Source organism: Drosophila obscura, unplaced genomic scaffold (genome assembly GCF_018151105.1).
Source record: "Drosophila obscura isolate BZ-5 IFL unplaced genomic scaffold, ASM1815110v1 contig_170, whole genome shotgun sequence".
In the NCBI taxonomy this organism is placed as follows: domain Eukaryota; kingdom Metazoa; phylum Arthropoda; class Insecta; order Diptera; family Drosophilidae; genus Drosophila; species Drosophila obscura.
This window is the reverse complement of record NW_024542758.1, coordinates 1,345,204-1,363,787: the sequence shown is the minus strand read 5'-3', so window position 1 is coordinate 1,363,787 and position 18,584 is coordinate 1,345,204. Positions and strand designations below refer to the sequence as shown.

The following is an 18,584-nucleotide window of genomic DNA, read 5'->3' as shown; positions in this document are numbered from 1 at the left end:
GCCGCAACATTAATCACAGCTCCGTTGCATACACCAGGGCGCTATATCAATAACCAATTAAATTGAAATTAAATTTTGCCGCACAGCCAGCGAGCCCGAACGGCGGAAAGTGAGGGAATCAGGAAACGGAGCAATTTCGCAGCTACTTATGCGAGTGTGGGCCCCGAGAGAGCTTTAGCCTCCGACTACCCTCCCGATACCGCTGCATCAGTCGTAATTCAATTTATAGCAAACCAAAAGAAAATTGTAGCAAACATTTTATTTATTTTTTTTGCCTCATGATTTTACTCATTTTTTATTTATTGACTTGCGTGTGTCTGCATCTGAGTGCCTGTCTGTGTGTATGTGTGTGTGGTATGCGTTAAATTCCAATTAAATATTTCAATAGCAAATGCCGACTGCCGCCCCTTAAGCCCACCCACAACCAATCGGCTTTTCCTTCTCATGAAATCTACCGACAATTTCGCTTCTTTTTCTTTCGACTTTTTCAAATGGTATTTTCCTATCAAGATATATTAATCCACTTCTTGTTCTTCTCTCTGTTTCTCTCGCTTTGTGTTTCATCGTTCTACTCCGGAAGTTTTGGCAACACCTACTCAAAAAATATATGTATGTGTATGTCCCAGTCCCTGCCCAGAACCTGCCACAGTCCCTATCCGAGTCCCGAGTCCCTGTTCCTTTTATTCTTGGCCCTTATTTAGCGCTTGTCCATGTCTCTTTCTCTCTCTCTCTCTCTGTGTGTGTGCGGTCGGGGAAAAAGTTATATTGGTTTGCGTGACTCTTAGCAAAAGTGAAATAACAAGTGCCACAACCACAGGGATCTATAGCCTTGTGGGTGGCCCTGCTCTGGTAAAAACTGCCCCCTCCGAAATGCCAAAAACAAACACAAGAAACAGCCACGAAAAAAAATGGAAAATAAATTCTAAAGTGAAATTAGTATTTTAGTTATCCTCTGCCTATCCGCTGCCGCTGTCGCTGCCTTCTCACGAACCACACAATGAATAAAGAAACAAAAAATTGAGTACCCCCAAGAATTTTCAGGTGGTTCCTCCCACCAACCCTCTGAGTGGGGGGCGGTGCAGCGGTGTGTGGCTGAGAAGTACTCACAAAGCGCTTAGTCGGAGGTGGGTGTCGGTGTGGGTGTGGGTGTGTGGGAAGGGCAGACTGGCGCTTGTAAATTGCTATTTTGCGGGTATTTCCAATCGAGAGACGATTGGTGAGTCAGAGAAATTTTCACCTGGTGGATAATTCCGAAAATATGTTTATTTAGGGAGAACAGAGGAGGAAGCTCTTGACGAAAAATGGCAATGCCTTTCGCAGGTGTAGATTAAGATATTCGTTTTGAGAGATTCGATGGCAAGGAAATTGAAGTTTGCTTTCCAAGGAGAATGACTTCTTATTAAAGACAGAAAATAATATAATTTAATTACCATTGAGGAAATTGTAATCAAATACATCCAAATATGCAAAGATTAAAGAATAAAAGATTGAATTAAATTTAAATGGTTGGAAAATTAGTTTTATTTTGGGCATGAACGACATTTATTTAAACTCGATTTTTCACAGGCAAAAAGTTTTCAAAAACTGCATTGAATTATTTTACAAAATTGTAAATATTCCTCTGAAACTGTTGCGGCCACCCTCGCTGCAGCAGTGAGTGCACAACTAACCCGCAATCATACGACTAGTCGCAGTAGCCTTCGAATGTTTGAATTATTTAGTTGCTTGGCAGGAAAACTTTCATTCAGACACATGCCAGGCACCGACTATTTCCGAGTATTTGATTTAGATGCGTGCAGGGCCGTGTGTCCATGGTACGCCAAAAATTTAAAATTAAAATCTATTTGTAAGCAATTTGGAGCACAGGAACAAAAAAAAATAAGAAATGGAAAACCATTTCCATTGTCTGTCAGACATATTAAAAATTGTGACGATATAAACTTTTATGGGGGGATAAAAGGTAGTTAAATTGCTGTCTGGAGCTGCTCCTACTCCCGGGATATATCCTTTTGTTTGTTCGTATTGTATCTGCAGACGCATACACACACATAGATAGATACATGAATACACACATGCAGATACACAGATACACAGATAGATAGATACATACATAGATACATGGCTAAACCGCATTTGGACAAGCTGGGCAAAGTCATAAGCTTTTGTTTTACTAGCCCCACCAATGTGGTTAGACCTTCCACACTGCATGCCACACTCCACTCCACTCCTACCACATTTCCACAGTGCAGTTGCCCCCAGTCTGCCCGCTCCCCGCTCCCCTCTCTCGCTCACTCGGCAATCTCATAAATTGCATGACATGAGCTGCATATAGAAAGCGCTTCCTCATCTCTCTGTCGCATAAAATATACAAAAGGGCAGCAGCTGCACTCCTCCCATAACACACGCCAGACACACGCCCGCCCCGCTATATGTATGTATAGTACATATACATATACATACATACATATATATATATTGTAGAAGATAACCCATTTTGAGTTTTTGGGGGTAACTTACCGATTGACAATATGCCAGCATCGTTCGGTCGCAGGACGTGTGTAAAGTAGATTTTCAAACCCGAATTATCCGCCATTTGTCGGGCGTGCAATTGGGCAAAGTCGGGCTTCAAATTGTTGTAATGGGTCTCCATTAAGTAATATTTGGCCTGTCGCGACTCGATCGGGTAGCCAGCCTCGTGTGGATACGTAAATCCCTGCGAAAGACAGACAAAAGAGAGACCAAAAAATTAAATCAGAGACAACAAAAAAAGAAAAAGCAGAAAGGAGAATAAAAGGAGCTACGGGCACGAGTATGCGGGGAAATATGTTGAGTGTTTGTTTTTATACTCGTCCGAGTATATGTAAGTATATGGAGATATTTTTTGGGATGTGTGGCGATGTGTGTCTGTGTGTGTGTGCATATAAGTTGGGTCCCTGGGTCGGACGGAAGTTGATGCCGCGTCCATGTGCAATTTAAATGCAGGCAGCCAGTGGCGGAGGCAGGAACCAGCTCCATTCCATTGCATACCCTCCTCGCCCAGTCCCAGTCGCAGTTCCAATCCCATCTTATTCATTGCCATTCAATTGCATTGCAGAGCGCCCCTTGGCGGATAGCAGCCATAACATGCCACTGCATTATGGCGCTGCTCTGATGAAATTATGAAAACCCTGGCCTGTCCCTGTCCCTGCCCCTGTCCTTGTTTTTTTTTTTTCGTCTCTGAGCGCTGCTCCTTCCAAAAACAAGAGCCATGAGGCTGCAGGTCAGGGGCCCTAGGTATATCTTTTTTTCGGAATACTCTTTTGAAAATGGCTGTACGGACTCACATATGGAAGATGTTGTGCTCTATGCAGGAAAGACAGAACACTCCAGTGTTGAAGGCATTTGGGAACTGTTAATATTACTTTCTGGAATGCTAAGGAACTCTCTTTGCTCTGTAGCTTCAGTTTTTCTATTAGTTTCAGTTACAGATATCAGTTCTATGGATTTTGTACCATTCCTAGTTGTATTTTCAGTTTCAGATCATGTTTTTCCCTTTCAAGGGAGTATCCTCTGGTCGGATATCCTCTCAACCCTCGCTCTTCCTTTACGTATTTCTTCGTGTTGAAAGGAAGCATTTGCGAAGGTTAAATTAATATTGCATGGTTATGGCTATGACGAGATGGGTAGCGTAGAGTAGGCTAAGGAAGGGGGTTAAGGGGTTCCGTTTGGATGCTTACCTCACTGCCCCGCGACCAGGAGGCAACAATGGCATTGCATGCCAGCGGTATGGATCGGGCGCCCATGCACTGGCGTCCCTGCTCGCGTGCCATCTCCTCCAGCTCCGAGTGGGCGCCCTGGCACTCGTGCAGCGTTATATGCTGCAAGTAATGCACGCTGGACGATGAATCATAAATCGGCTCGTACTGCCAGCCATGAAAAGAAAATGAACCGACCCGAGAGCGGGTTGGCAGAGAGAGAGAGAGAAGGAAAGAGACAACGGTTAGTGCATTGTTGGCAGCAGTGAGGCAGGGAGGGAGAGTGGGGATAAATTTTTAATATTTCAATTTGGTTATGCCGAGGCCAAGAGACAGTAGCAGGGGCAGAGGCAGCAGCGGGAGCACGAGCAGCAGTGACAGCTACAGCTACAACCACTGGCAGGATGCCACTGGCAGTGCCACTGCCACTGCACTTGGCCTTAATTATGCATTATATTTAATAACGCTTAGTCCCCGCAGCAGCGGGAAAAGGCTAAAAGGGCGTGTGCCTCACCCGGATCAGGTGGTGCTTGCGATTGATGTCCTCCAGCTTGAACATCTTGCACCAGAAGAGCGGCGTATCCCCGCCGGGCAGCTCCACATCCTCGTTGCGCAGCTCCAGGACTCGCACGCGTTCATCGTGCGTGGGCGAGGGCATCGGCAGTTGGGCGCGCTGCATCAGCACCATGGGGCGGTAGGGGCGGAAGGCGCGGCCCGGGTCCGGCAGGGTGCCCGGTCGCACCGAGCCATGCGGCGGATCCTGTGCGTGGTACATGTACAGCAGGCGCATCGTGTCGTTCTGCAAAGAGGGCGAAAACAAAAGGAAGCACGGATAATGGCGGGTTGCAAAAATGAGAAATGTGTAAAAAATTAGTTGCCAAAGGTGGTCCGGGTGGTGGGGCGGTCAGAGTTGTGTGGGAGGGCAGGGGTGTTTGGTGGGGTCAAAATGGCGTTATAATGGCGTTGCAACAACCGACTGCCGACAGCAACAACAGCAATAATGTCGCTGCTGACGTATACACGGATGCACTGTCTGGTCAGGGACTGGACTGGACTGGACACTGGACAGGATTCCCTGCTAAATGAAGTACACACAAAAAACGAAAGGAGAGAAGCGAGAAGCGAAGTGAAGCGAAGCTCGCGCTTGCAAGCAGGAAGGAAGCGAGGATGTTTGCCTGTGGGCAGGCCATCCACGATGAAGGATGAAGGATGCATGAGGATGGGTGGCAGATGGGACAGCGGCCAGGTGGCTGTTTGGTCAGCTGCTGTTGCTGCTGCTCCTGCTGCTGTTTTTGGGGGCACCATTGTCGATGGTGGGTTAATGATGCAACGTTGCCGCACTTCGCACACGCGGATGAGGAGCTTCGTCCATTCATTACTATTCGAGTGATCCTCTTACGCTGGCCAAAACTCGACTCTAACTGACCGCATTTCATTTATTTAATTCCCATTTAACAAATTAATTTTGTAGCTGCTGCTGCTGCCAGTCAAGCTGCCACGTTGCCACGCTGCCACGTTGGCAAACTTCACTGGCAGACTATAGACTGTACTTTCGCCCCGAATTACATTCCCGAGCTCTGCACTTGTGTAATTTGCACTCACTCGTGGCCTCCGCAATTGCATCTTTGGCCAGCCAATTTACACTTCAAGTGCTGGGGTCCGCCCCTGCTTCTGCTGCTGCTGCTGCTGCTGCTCCCCTCCCATACCCCAAAAAGACGGAAATTTTCCCCCAGATTTTCGTGCATTTCCCTGAGGGACCTCTTTCGCCTTTGTATTATGCATTCAGGGACGCAGCAGGGGGAGGGGGTCTGGCTGGCATCGTATGTATTTTTCATTTGGCCACGTAGTTTTAATTGGTAAACCCGAAATTAAAGCTTTTATTCAAGAATCACGGGCCCGTAACCGTCGTATCCGTCTCCGGTTCTGTCTATGACTCCGCTGCTTCACTCACCTCTGACTCCCGTTCTCTGTGTCTTTGTCGACTGTGGACTGTACGCCTCCGGGGGCCTTTGGAAGCCAACAGTCAGCTGTCATTGTGTTCATGTCATGTCCACGTGTGTGTGTGTGCAGCAGCAGCAGCAGTAGCAGCAACAGCAACAGCAATAACAACACATGTACGAGTACGAGTACGAGTACGGGTATGTGTGAGCCCCTGATGGGGTGTCGGGTGTGTGTTGCAGAAGCAAAAAACAAAAAGCAAAAAAAAAAAATAGAACTCACGTCGGGGGCATCCATTTGAATTCATTGTGGCAAAGTGCCCATTGTAGCTGTTAAGTGGAACTGTAGAGTACCATGTTCGACAATTGACGGCCCAGGAGCGGCACCAGGCCAGGAAGAGCCGTGCCGTATAGTAGTAGGACGAGTACTAGTAGTTCCAGGGGCCACGAGTCCTTGTTTCAACTTGTTCATTTTGCCAGCAACGAGGAGACAATACTTTAATTAACAATTCCCTTTCCCCCCAGCAGGACTCTACCGCCCCAACACTCTCACTCTCTCTCTCTCTCTCTCTCTCTCTCTCTATGGGCGAGAGAGAAAGAGTGAGTGTGTAAAAAACCTGTACAAATGAGTCGGTTGTCCTGGTTGTCCTGGCAAACACTGCGGGCGGTGGCAAACGCGCGCACTAACCGCCCGGCAATCGCCAGTAACAACAACCCACAATAACAACAACAACAACAGCAACGACAACGGAACGCACAGCGGGGGATCCACCATCCACATGGCACGGCAGAGAGCAACAAAAAGTCTGTTGGCCAGTTTTAAAACATTTGGCCAGGAGACAGACAGAGGGACACAGGACAGCCAGAGAGACAGCACAGAGACAGCCATAGAGACAGGCGCAGCACAAAAGTCATTAACGTTGGAGGCTACCGAACGACGCTGACTGGGGGCCTGGACATGGCCCAGATGTAAAAACATGACCACTGTGGCAAAAAACCCAACGCTCGGTCGGTCAGTCAGGGAACAAATAAAAAAAGAGGCCGTCACATCGCCCCAACAATGGGAAGTGTGGCCCCTGGACTCTGGACTCTGGACCATGCGAATGACCTGTAAATAGTTTAATTTTGCATTGAATGAGGAGACAATCAATGGGAGATTCCGTGTTGATTGATGAGTTGATCAAAGCGTCACCTCCGGTTGAGTGGTCAAAGGCAAAAGTGGGGAAATAGCAATGGAGTGCGTCAGGGGGTTTACCGATGGGTATAACATTTCCACAAAAGTTTCCCATTACTAGTTGGAGCTGAAGAGCTGTTTCCCCTAATGATTGTTACCTCTTCTGATGATTGGAAATTTTTGCTTTGATGTTCTCCTCTTTCCTCAAATCCGGCTAACCCTTTCCAGTAGTGGGCATCCGCCCCACTATGCCACGAACAAAGTGTGAAAAAGTGTGCACCGAACTATGGCACACGCATGCCCCCCACCTCACACATGACTACGAGGACTACAGACGACTTCGACTCACGACGCTGACTACGACGACTACGATGAGGAGGAGCAGACGCAGAAGCAGAGGCAGAGGCAGCAGCTGCGAGGAATGAAATGAAAAGCTTCGGCAAGGATTACAACCAAAAATTAATGAAAGCAAACTGGCTGCGGTCATTTGCCGTGGTCAACGGTCGGCCAGGGCTTAATTGCCAAAGACGATGACGAGGACGAGCACGATGGAAGGTTGTATGGTGCAGAGGAGGGGTAGCGGTGCGGTGCGGTACTTGCAGTGTGGTCAAGACTACACTACAGGTTACACTTTAGAGGGAATGTTGCTCTCTCTCTCTCTCTCTCTCTCTCTCTCCGGCTATGGGGCTGAAGGACTTGGAGGCTAATTGTGAATGCGGCGGGACTCGAATTCGGACTTGGACTCATTAGAATGGCTTTGGTTACGGCCCGAAAAACTTGCGAGGGTTGCAACAACACACACACACTGTGGCAGGGAGGCAGGCTCGATGCTCAGGGCTCGGCTCAGCAGGGACAGCCTCGAACGGTTGGCTGAATGTTGCTGCCCGTTTAAGTGCACTCCAAAGGTCATTTAACCTCTGACTGGGCAGGTTTTCCGACTGTACCCAGAGACTGTACGCTTTCGGGGTTGGTTTTTGGTTTTGGGCGAACGACTTTTTGGCCCAGTTCACATTCCATTAAACCCTGTTAACAATGTAGCAGATGTAGCTGAGTTCGATTTGATTGGGTTTGGTATTTGGAGAAGGCTACGCCGAGTGTTGTTCAACGCTGCAAATACTCGATTTGAAGTGCTGCATAACACTGAAGCATAGCTAATTTAAGCATTATGCAAGACCAATTGAACTGTTTGAGTTGTTACTTATTACTTTACGAGAGAATTAATTTTTTAAACTCTCTAAGCTTTCAAAGTGTTGCCCAACACACACTGTCTAGATGGCTTAGAACGCTATGCAACACTAAGTGAGGGGATTTACGCTCTGATCCTCTGCCTTCTCCTTTGTTTGTGCCTCGGCTGTTGGCCGTAAACTCTTTCCTGGTTGGTCTTTCACACATTGCACCTTCAAGGGCCATTTGCAGTAGTTGTTAATGGCATTGTTAGCCATTCGCTGACTCCATTCCACTCTGCCCTTCACTCTTCCGCTTTGCTCCTACCACTCTCTCTTTCTATCATTGTTTTTTTTTTTTTTTTTGCCCACTTTCATTTTGCCGTTTCAACGCGTTCTCATAATGGGCCAATTGTCCTTAAATGGGAAGCGTGTTCCGCTCGCTAAGTTGGCTCCAGACTCTGGACTCTTTCCTGGCAAATGGGACGAAGCTCTGGCCATCCATGGTAATGGCCATGGCCCTGGACCTGGACTTGGCCTGGCCAAGTGGTCAAGTCTTAGTCCTTGCTCTGGCACCCAAAAACTTTGTCTGTGGGTCCTGTGCCTGTGGCTGTGGCTGGGCTCCAGTTTAATGTGCACGTAATTGAAATGCATTTACAATTGAATTATAAACAGAACAAACAAATGCAACAGCAGCACAAGACTCACACACACACACACACACATTCACACTTGAGTGTGGAAGAGGCAGAGACTGAGGGCAAGAGTTGCATTGTTGAAACTTTTCCAAACAGCAGCAGCAGCAGCTGCAGCTGAGCTTCAAACTCGCAACTCGCAACTGGCAACGCTCTAGAGGTCCTTCAGCTGCAGTTCTCGTTCGGACAGCAATCAAATCAACCGTTCCCCAGAAACCCATGTCCTTTGCATACATGTGTACAATATCCTTCTCTGTTTCCATGTGTGTGTTGTGTTGTGAACAGGTTACCATGGTCACGTCGTCCATTTTTGTGAGTGCCTGTCGGGGGATCTGCTCTGCTCTGCTCAGCTCTCTTTGCTGCTTGCTGCTCGCCAAAAACACTCGCCGAAAAACCCATTGAATATCTATTCGATATGCAGCCCGGACTGCTGGGAAATTGCAACGGAAATTTCCCTTCGTATTTTGACATTCCTTGCGGCATCCTTTCGTACATTTCTTGCAGTGCATTCTTGATGCTTTCTCTAAGCTGGCATTTATGCCAATCCAATCAGCAATAGGCAGGGGCACTTGTGCCATTTCGGAACTCTTTCTGACAGCTGATTTCAATAACTAATAGGGAAAAGTGGTCAACTGGCCACCTGCTTCCCCAAATACCCCAATTTTGTTGTAATCTAATTGCCGTGTCAGGCCTTCTGATTGCCCTGGCCAGCGTGTGGGAGGGAAGGCAGTAGGAATCCTTTCACATTGTTGACAGCCGCCTGGGCAGCCTCCTGGCTGACATTTGACACAGCTGGAGTGCCAGACTCAGGTGAGGATGTAGTGGAAGATGTAGAACAGATCAGGACAAAATATGTCCAGCGCTGTAATCGTTTTTGGCTTTATCTTTGGCTCTAAGTGGCTTAATGATTTCTGTTTCATTAAATTGAGGCATCTATGCCCGAAACGAATGCCTGTGTGGATGCATTTGTTGTGGCAATTGACATTAATTTGATTTATTTATTGCAGTAGGCAAAGGCCATTTCCCATTTGCCATTTGGCTCAAGGTGCAATTGCTTTTAGGAATTTCAGTTAAATTAACAAATCTAATGAGGTTTCTCCTCGCACTAGAGTCCAGTTTCCTGGCTCTGCCACTCACTCACTCAAGAACCCATTTATCCCCATCCCCATTCCGGTATTTGTGTAAATGAAAATGTTGTTTAAATTGTGTGCAAAATTAATGTTCATCAGTGGACAAAAGCATCAGCAGCAGAAGCAGCAGACGCAGCAGCAGCAGCCAACCAAATGTGCTTGTGAAAACGGTTGATGGGGATGCCGGCTAAATTATTGCAGCAAATATATCCAAATTTGTGTATACTCGTATAAGTACGTAGCATTTGTATATGGCAACATATGCCTGAGCTGCATAAGCGAAAAGTTTAAACCAGGAGCTTTCAGCCTTCAAGTGGGTCAAAAGGAAAGTGGCCGGCCAAGCAAATAAACTTGCAATTATGGCTAAACTAAATTATAAGAGAAAGCTAAGTAAAGAACGCCGTCAAAGAAGAGTTAGTGAAGTGTGCTGCTGCTGGTTGGAGCATCAATCATGATTGAGTGGAGAAAATGCAGTTCGTGCAGAGTGAAATGTTGGAACCATTCCTCTGCATTTTCCACCTGTTCATTCCATTTACCAATATTATGCAATCCTATCCCGGAAGCCAAATGCCAAATGCCCAAGAACACATTCACATTGCCATTCACTGAAGTTATTCAGCACATTTTTCGTATTTGTGGCTAAAGGTTGGGGCAGAAGCTCTTCATACGATATTACCAACACATTTGTGTCTGTTCCGCTTTCGGTTGCCACTCTCTCTCTCTCTCTCTGCTTGTTTCCTAATTCATATTCATTTATTGTGTTTGCTGCAGTAGTTATCCAGATCCAGATCCCTGTCTTTGGGGTGGCATTGGAAGGACATAGACATGGGCATGGACGTGGCCAGATGGAGTAGAGTTCTAGCCAAACTGGCATATCCGTTGCTTTATTACATTTCGTTTAGTTTTTGGCCAACTGACCACTTTTTTGCGGTTCTTTTGTGTGTGTGTCCATATCTGTATCCGTATCTCCCTCTTTCTCTCACTCTCTCCATGTCTGTGTGTGTGTGTGTGAATGTGTGTCTTAGTTGCTCGGACTTTGCGGTTGCTTTGGTCACTAGCGCGGTATTTGGCTTACATCAGAATATGAGCGAAAAAACCCCTCCAACCCAATAACTCTTCACCCAAGGGTTTGGGGCTGGGGGTGAGGGTGTTGTATGCCGTATCCCCACTTGGCTTAAAATGAATTCACTAACTGAGTTTGTTCAGCGTGTACAAAATGAAGAGAGCGGATAGAGTGGGGGGGAAAAATGCAAGTTTACTTCGCCATTTGACCATAAATAATATAATAAAATAACTACACAGGTCGGCAAACTATTGCATACTTTATGGCGTCCTGCTGGGTGCCCACAGGGAGCCCACCACTACTCCCACTCCCACTCCCACTGCCACTGCAGTGCTCCCTCAATATGTGGTCTAATATTTGTATAAACAACATCTCTGCTCTACGGTAAGCCAGGGGAATGGCAGAGAGTGCAGAGAGTGTCCTGCCATAGTTGATTTTCCCTCCATATAGAGTTTTTGGTTTCTCTCTATAGTGTTTTTTGTTTTTTAAATATTTTAGAGTCCTGTTTTGTTTTTCTGCTGTGGCCCTCGGCCTGTCAACGTTTGCCACTTTAATTACTTTGGCTCCAAGGATGCGCAGATTTTCCACCTCTTGTTTTTTTTGTTTTTGGTTTTTTTTTTTAGCTGGTTGTTTGGTTTTTTGGGGCTTTTTCCTGGCCCTGTTGCATTTGACAGGACGTTCCTGGTTCCTGGTCTACCCCCGCTTGGCCGATGCCCGACCATAGCCCTGCTGCGTTGAAAAGCAACTCAACTCTCGGCTCGTTATTTATGGCCCTTACCCATGCTCTGGACTGGACTGGACTGCCAGTCACCTCAAAAAACGGTTCTCGGATGGAAAAATGGCCAAAAATGGGCGATCCCTGGCGCAGTTGCTTTTCCTTTTCCCCGGCAAAAACTCTCTCGCTCTCAGTCTGTATGGCTGCTGCTGCTGCTGCTTTGTTTGTCATTGCATTACTTTGGCTGTTAAATCCCGAACTGGAGTTTAGTACTGCAGCATCGTATCCCTGTCTCTTTCTGGCTCTCTCTTTCAATATTTGTCGCTTTAGGGCATTAAAACAAACGTTTCCCATTGCGTTGCTGGGTTTGCCTTTTGCTTTTGCTGTTCTGTTGTTCTGCTGTTGCTTTAGGTTTGGGTCTGGGTGTGGGTCTGGGTTTTGGGTTTGGGCTTGGGCCTGTGCTTGCGTTTTTTTGGCCGTGCATCGTGCACGTTTCGCATGCACTTCTAGTGGTGCCACAACACCATCAACAGGGACCACGACTGGGCAACGGGAACGCGTACAGTTACCCTCCCCCAGAACAACAAAAGCGCGCACACACACACAAACACACACGGAGTGGGTGAAAACAGAAAACGGCGGGGAAAGCAAACTTGTGAGCGCGAAACGTGAAAATCACAGTCCGAAAATAAAGCGCAACAAGGGGGAAATGTTTTTTGGGGCCACTAGCAAAGGCGAACAGATTGAAAAAATACTCTACAAAACGAAAAGGAGCGCAAAGGCAAGAGGATCCTTGAATGAATCACTGAACGTGTATTGCTCGACCCACCAGATCCCAAAATATCACTTATATCTGGGAAATACCGGAATAATTGATCACTTATAGATCAGTGAAATTATTTAGCTCGAAATCTGTTTTGTAGCTTATGGCAATCTTGTCTCAATCTAAGCATATTTTATATATTCTAAAATCAACGTCTCTTTTTCTGCAAAATCATTTTGTAAGCCACAGTGTACCCTTCCGCTGTATAATTGTTTTCTGTAGAGTGTACTGCTGCTGCTGCTGTTGCAACAAATCTGGAAATACGCGAATCTCTTTGCAGTTTATACAAGTGGAGGCTGCTGCCATATACCGTACCCGTACCCGTACCCGCACCCGTACTCTAGCCCGTACCCGTACTCGTAATCGTTGATTCGTTCGTAGCTCGTCAACTGGCAAACTCATGTGTAAAAGGGACAATGCTGGGTTTTAACTTTAATAAAGCGACTATTCGCGCTACCCATGGACCACTCCAGGAGTCCGCCACTCCTGAGCGGACCGCTCCCCCATATATAGGATATATAGTACTTCTCGTATCGCTCATGAAGGGAGCCCAAACCACTTTTCGGACGGGCACAAGGCATCATCAAAATCCACACATGGCTCTCTGCATCTGCCGCTTGCTGGCTGTTGGCTGTTGGCTGTTGGCTGCTGGCTGCTGACTGCTGGGGACTGGTTGGTTGTGTACTTGATTTTTGGGCAAAGCGGCAAATAACATTTTGTTTGGCTTTGACGTTGTTGCAATTGCAACGGTTATTCCATTTGCTTGACAAATATACGACGATGCGATGACGATGTCGGGTCCTGGTCCTGGCCCTGCTCTAAAATCGTTTAGAACTTCCTAAAGGGAGTTTCGGTTTGGTTTGGAGGAGTGGCTGGCAAAAACTCGAAACTTTTACTGAGGAATTATGCGCAATTTTTGTTTGGCAGCTCGACCATTGCCATTGCCAGTGGCAGTGCCCGTGCGAGTGCAAAGTGGTCTAGGTCTGAGATGAGTGTGTTTGTGTTTGAAAAGAGGCTTTTAGGCTGGCGGTGCAGGAGCAGGAGCATGAGCAGGAGAACTCCATTGTGCGCTTCAAAGCAATCAACATGAAACGGTTTTTGGCTAATAAAAAACCCAACAGGAGCAGGAACAAACGCGTCCGTAAGTAATGAGCGGGAAGTTCCATTAAAGAGGGGAGAGGTTTCTGTTAGCAATCAAAATTGAGGGATAGTTTTTCTTATTTGCAGATTTGTTTAAAATTTTGTTTTTTTTTTTTTTTAGCTATTGCTGCTGCATTAATGGATTTGTGTAAGAGTAAAGGTGCAGAGCCACTTCCTCACATACTGTTGTGGACCACCTTGTGCACTTAACTTGGCTTTTAGTTGGTTGAAGGCTAACCATTTTCGGTTCGGTTCGGTTCGGTTCGGTTCACGCTCTTGTGACTTTCGGCATTAACAAAGTGCCAAAGGATTTCCAGTTGGCTGAACCTACCCCTACCCCTTACTCTGGACCACTCCCTTCGCACCGCCAGCAACTAAAAATAAGTCAAAAATTAAATCAATTTAAATTTTTGTTGCATACTTTTTGGGGGCCCTGGCTTGTTCTTCTTTTTTGTACGTTGTTGCAGGACCCATTAAATTTTTAAGTGCCAAGCGCTGCAACCGCAAGTCCCGCAAACACCACACGAGAGGCAGGCAGCGCTGCTTACGATCCCCTGACCACTCCACTAATAATTCATTATAAAAGTCGGTGCTTTGGTTTTCGGTTTTTGCGTTCTGTGCTTTTATTCCCCTTTCCTTCCCTTTCCCTATCCCTTTTCCTGCCATTCCCCCCAAGTATAGCAGTTTCGAGCTTATGTCGTGACAAAGTGCACACATATGTGACCCGTAAGAGAGATGTCTGGGTCTGGGTGTTCATGTTTATGGCACGGTTTTGCACTAAAGTCAGCGTCAGCGCCAAGAAGGGGCGCTCCACTCTGGCCTGTTCCCCATTACGTTTTCTCATACGAAACGCCAGCATATTCCCCATTAGAAATGGCTTTTTGCCGCATTGATATGTTTTGTGTAAGAACTTCCTTCTGTCACGTTGAATTCGTTTTGAGGAATTCTCCCCGTTTGATGTGGAAATTGCAATGGCCATTGGGGGGTGTCTGGGATTCAGGGGTCCTGGGGGTCTTGGGGGTCCTGGGGGTCCTGGGGGTCCTGGGCTCCTTAGCGCAGCTTGTAAGTGTTGAAAATTACTGTCGACTTGACTTGTTGCCTTTTTGTTTTTCCCCATTTGACTTTCCAAAGGGAAAACAGCCATAACAATACATATATGTACAAATACACATATACACATAAATGTACGACTATATGTATTTGTATATATCAGAATGTGTGTCGGGTGCCGGACCAGGGCCCCACCATTAATGGGCAAAAATTACTGTTTACAAGTGGGGAAAACTCCTCGGAACCCTCATTCTCATTCTCACTCTCACCCTTTTGCCTCACTCGAGTGCAAGTTTCGTGTTAAAATAATAAACACATAGCAAAAATTGTAGCGCCATGTGGCTGGCTGGCTGGGAAGGAAATGGTAGGGCCCCACATACAGGACCGTAATTCCATTACAGAACTACTTGTAGACCCGGGCCCGGGCCAGGCACATAAATTATATTAAAAACAATATTTTCAACAGGCTTCGAACAGAACTTCACACGGGCAAAGTTTTCTCTCCTCTCCACAATCTTTCCACACTCTATGCAGTTTTTTGTTTTGTTGTGTGTTTTTTTTGCATTTTTAATTTTCGGAACAGGGAAATGCCGTGGTAGCTTAAACAATTACCCCAACAACAGAGAGAGAAAGAGAGAGCGCACAACAACAACAACAAAAACAATAACAATATGAAATTATTATAATGACAATTAGTGTTAATTGTCACTTTCGGTGTGGAATGTTGTGGCTCTCGTCTCGTTCTCTGCGCTGAATTATAATTTTGTGAGGCTTAGAGGAAATTTGCATTTTAAATGAGTTTTTCTTTTGTTTTTCTGCTTTTGGTTTTTGTTGTTGTTGTTGTTTATTTCTGCCTAAGCAAATAATGAGCATTATAATAGTCAGTAATCAACATGAAAGTCAATGAGAAATTAAAAATTGTAATTACTTAATTATGTTGCACACAAATCTAAATCAAAGTTTCAGTCATTCCACTCCCCTAAAAAGTTTCAGTTGGATAAGAGTGGATGGGCGATACCTAATGACAATTTTGAGTAGATGGTGGGCTCTTTTATTAGATAGAGGGGAGGACACAGGGAGTACAGACTGGAGGCACCCATAAACATTTTAATGATTGGAAGTGGGCGTTCCAGCAATTAAGCGAGTTCGGGTAAATTCAATTAAAGTCGCGCTCCGCTCCTATTGTAGGCATTAAATAAAGGAATATCCATTCATTATCGAATCCCGAAAAGACAGCTGAGACGAGACTCACTCGCGGCTGTGGAATATTGAGTGATAAATGTATTTCAATCTCCTCCTGCCAGTAAAAATCCTTTCGTAATCGCTGCTGATTATTTGCCAGTCATATTTCACTGCAGAAGAACTTTGTTGGATAGCAAAGGAAATCATTAAAAGTATTTAAATTGACCAGCAGTTAAATGGAAAACGGAGAGAAAACTTTTGAATGTGAAAGATGCACACTCCCTCTTTTACATTATCGAAAGTTTTCATGGGAGGAAAGGAAGGAAATATCCAAAATCTCGAATCTGAAATCACATTGAAATGACGCACTTAATGGCATTTTATGGTTTATGCTCAGACTTTTATTATTCCACCTCTCTCTGCAGTTCTTTCTGTATCTTTTTCCCCCGTTTATCCACTCGTCTCTTTTTTTTTTCCTTCATTTAATGCGCCATCGTTTTTGTTAGATTTTCTTTCGAACATTTTCCCTCTTCCACGAAGGGAGTGGAGTCATCTCTGCCTGACGTCATCTGTCCTGCCCTGTCCGTCCGCTCTGGACTTGACTCTTTTTGGCCAATTGGTAATTTCGTTATTAGTCACGCTCTTTGCGCTTCATTAATGTTCATTACACATAAATGAACCCACATCGATTGATATTTTCCAACTTGTTCGACGGCGGCGTCGTCGCCATCGTCGATGGCGGTTTTTAGTGGCTGTAATTTTTGTATTGTGGTTGACGTTTTTGCGGTTTATACACCCCACGCCCCCGTCCGGCACTTTCGGTCATTAAAAATACGGTGCGTGCATTTGTGGAACCGCCCCCGCCTGCAGTTTTATTTATTTATGAACCCAAAAAGGGAGGAGAAAAGGGTTGCACCCCGACTGATACAATTAATTATATAAATAAACATTTTTATTTATATTTATAGGAGAATTTGTCGAGACACAAACTTTGAACTTTTGCCCGGATAATGCCTTCCCGCACATATGCTTGCTACATATGTATACGCGTATCTGTATCGATAGGGGTGGATGTGACTGTGACTGTGCCTCGGAAGGGAATTTATTGTACACGCTTAATTGAACATTGGCAGCGCTTGAAAGGTTGAGCAGCTGATTGACTCCGCCCACTGCTTCTGGCCTCTAACTTTCCCTTTATGCCATTTTTTTTATTCCGTCTTTTTTTATGACCTTTTACTGGAAAATTGTGGGCTGTGGCGTGTGGAGGGTTGACTAGGGACCCAAACAAAATTCTTGAAATCGTTGCAAGTTATTTAAAGTAGGGTTCTTTTTTTTATTTTTTATTATGCGCTTAAACAGCTGGAAATTTCATTTTGGTATATTAAAAATGCAGGCCCAGCCTCTGTCTCCCAGTTTCCCGCTCACAGTAGCCTTCTGGTCTGGGTTAATTTTGGCAACCTTGCGGGACGAATGGACCAGATCCAGAGGGGTGGCTCGGCATGATTATGCCACTTGAGCGGCTTAGACTGATAAATCCATATGGCTGGCCTCAGTGCGCTTTGAAGTGGCACAAAGTCCAAGGAGTGAAAATATTATGTGATGAGCTGATTAAAATTGGAAAATTTTTGAAAAAAAAGGTTCAATGCTACACGTGTTCTATGGAATATCCCTTAGAGTATCCCTCAGAAGGATTTCCATTCCCCCCAGCAAGTTTCTGCTGTAATTTGCACAATTGCCGCTCGTTAAGCGCGTAAAGAAAGAAAGTGTACGGATTGACAGGAGTGCCTTCTGGGCTGGGTAGGATAGTAACGGGAGATGGGGGAAGGAATAGTTGGCGCAACGCAAACAATTAATAAATTTTTAAGTGCATGGCAAATCATGCCTTGTGCTGACCTCAAACTTTGCCGGACAAACCAAACTCAGACCTTGCAAATGGCTCTGCACACAATACATTATTAATTTTCACCAACCTCCCCCTACCCACCAGTCACTCCTTCCTCAACCACCCCCTCGATGCACAACAAACAGCGCTTAATTTGCCAAATGGTTGCTTCTGCTTTCCCCTCTAGAGTGCGGCCTCCCTTGCTCCACCATCACACCATCCCACCACCACTCCACTGCTCTTAATGCAAAAAACTGCAAGTTGTAGTTTACTTTTTTGTTCATGGGGAGTGCGGGAGAGCTTTACGCTGGAGTAAAGAAATGAGAGAGCGAGCGAGAGAGGGAGAAAGAGCATATTCAACGCGCGAGTGGGCAAAAGATGCAAAATACCTTGTCCAGAAAATTGCACAAAATACGAAAATCGGGCAAGGAAGTTAAGTGAAAGCAGAAAAGCAAAGCCAAAAATAGGGAAAAACTTCTGGTGCTGTACGAGAATAAGGGGGAAGTAGGGCAAAGGTCTCGACCTATCTGATGCCCAGTAATTTAATTGGAATAAAATGTTAGACAACTTTTATAACACTCAACGATAACTATGCAACTATAATACAAAAATTTCAATAATTACGAACAAGTTGTTTAAGATAATTTCAGATAATTTCAGTTTCAGATAATTATCATAGGACTTGCAGCTGCTTGCATATGTATAAACATATGTGTGTACCATTTAAAATCTGTTTAACATTTGTTTTATGATTGCTGCTCGGGTGATTGGGTGTTACCCAATATACCCCATTAAATATGCATTCCCTGGGGTAACCAGAGTATACAAATAGTAACAAATTTGTGCAGCAGCCAACGCCAACTCTTGTGCCCCACTCTGGCTCTGGAGCTATGGAG

General features: G+C 45.6%; 1 protein-coding gene across 1 annotated transcript in view; it reads right to left on the bottom strand.

The window, feature by feature from the left end:
- Positions 1-18,584, bottom strand: part of LOC111070572 (MOXD1 homolog 2) — a 120,963-nt gene that overhangs the window by 18,651 nt on the left and 83,728 nt on the right. The window contains exons 4-6 of the mRNA XM_022361230.2: positions 4,249-4,533; positions 3,717-3,902; positions 2,518-2,713 (exon numbers count right to left, since the gene is read on the bottom strand). Coding sequence (XP_022216922.2) covers positions 2,518-2,713; positions 3,717-3,902; positions 4,249-4,533 — 667 coding nt within the window. The remainder of the gene's footprint in view (positions 1-2,517; positions 2,714-3,716; positions 3,903-4,248; positions 4,534-18,584) is intronic.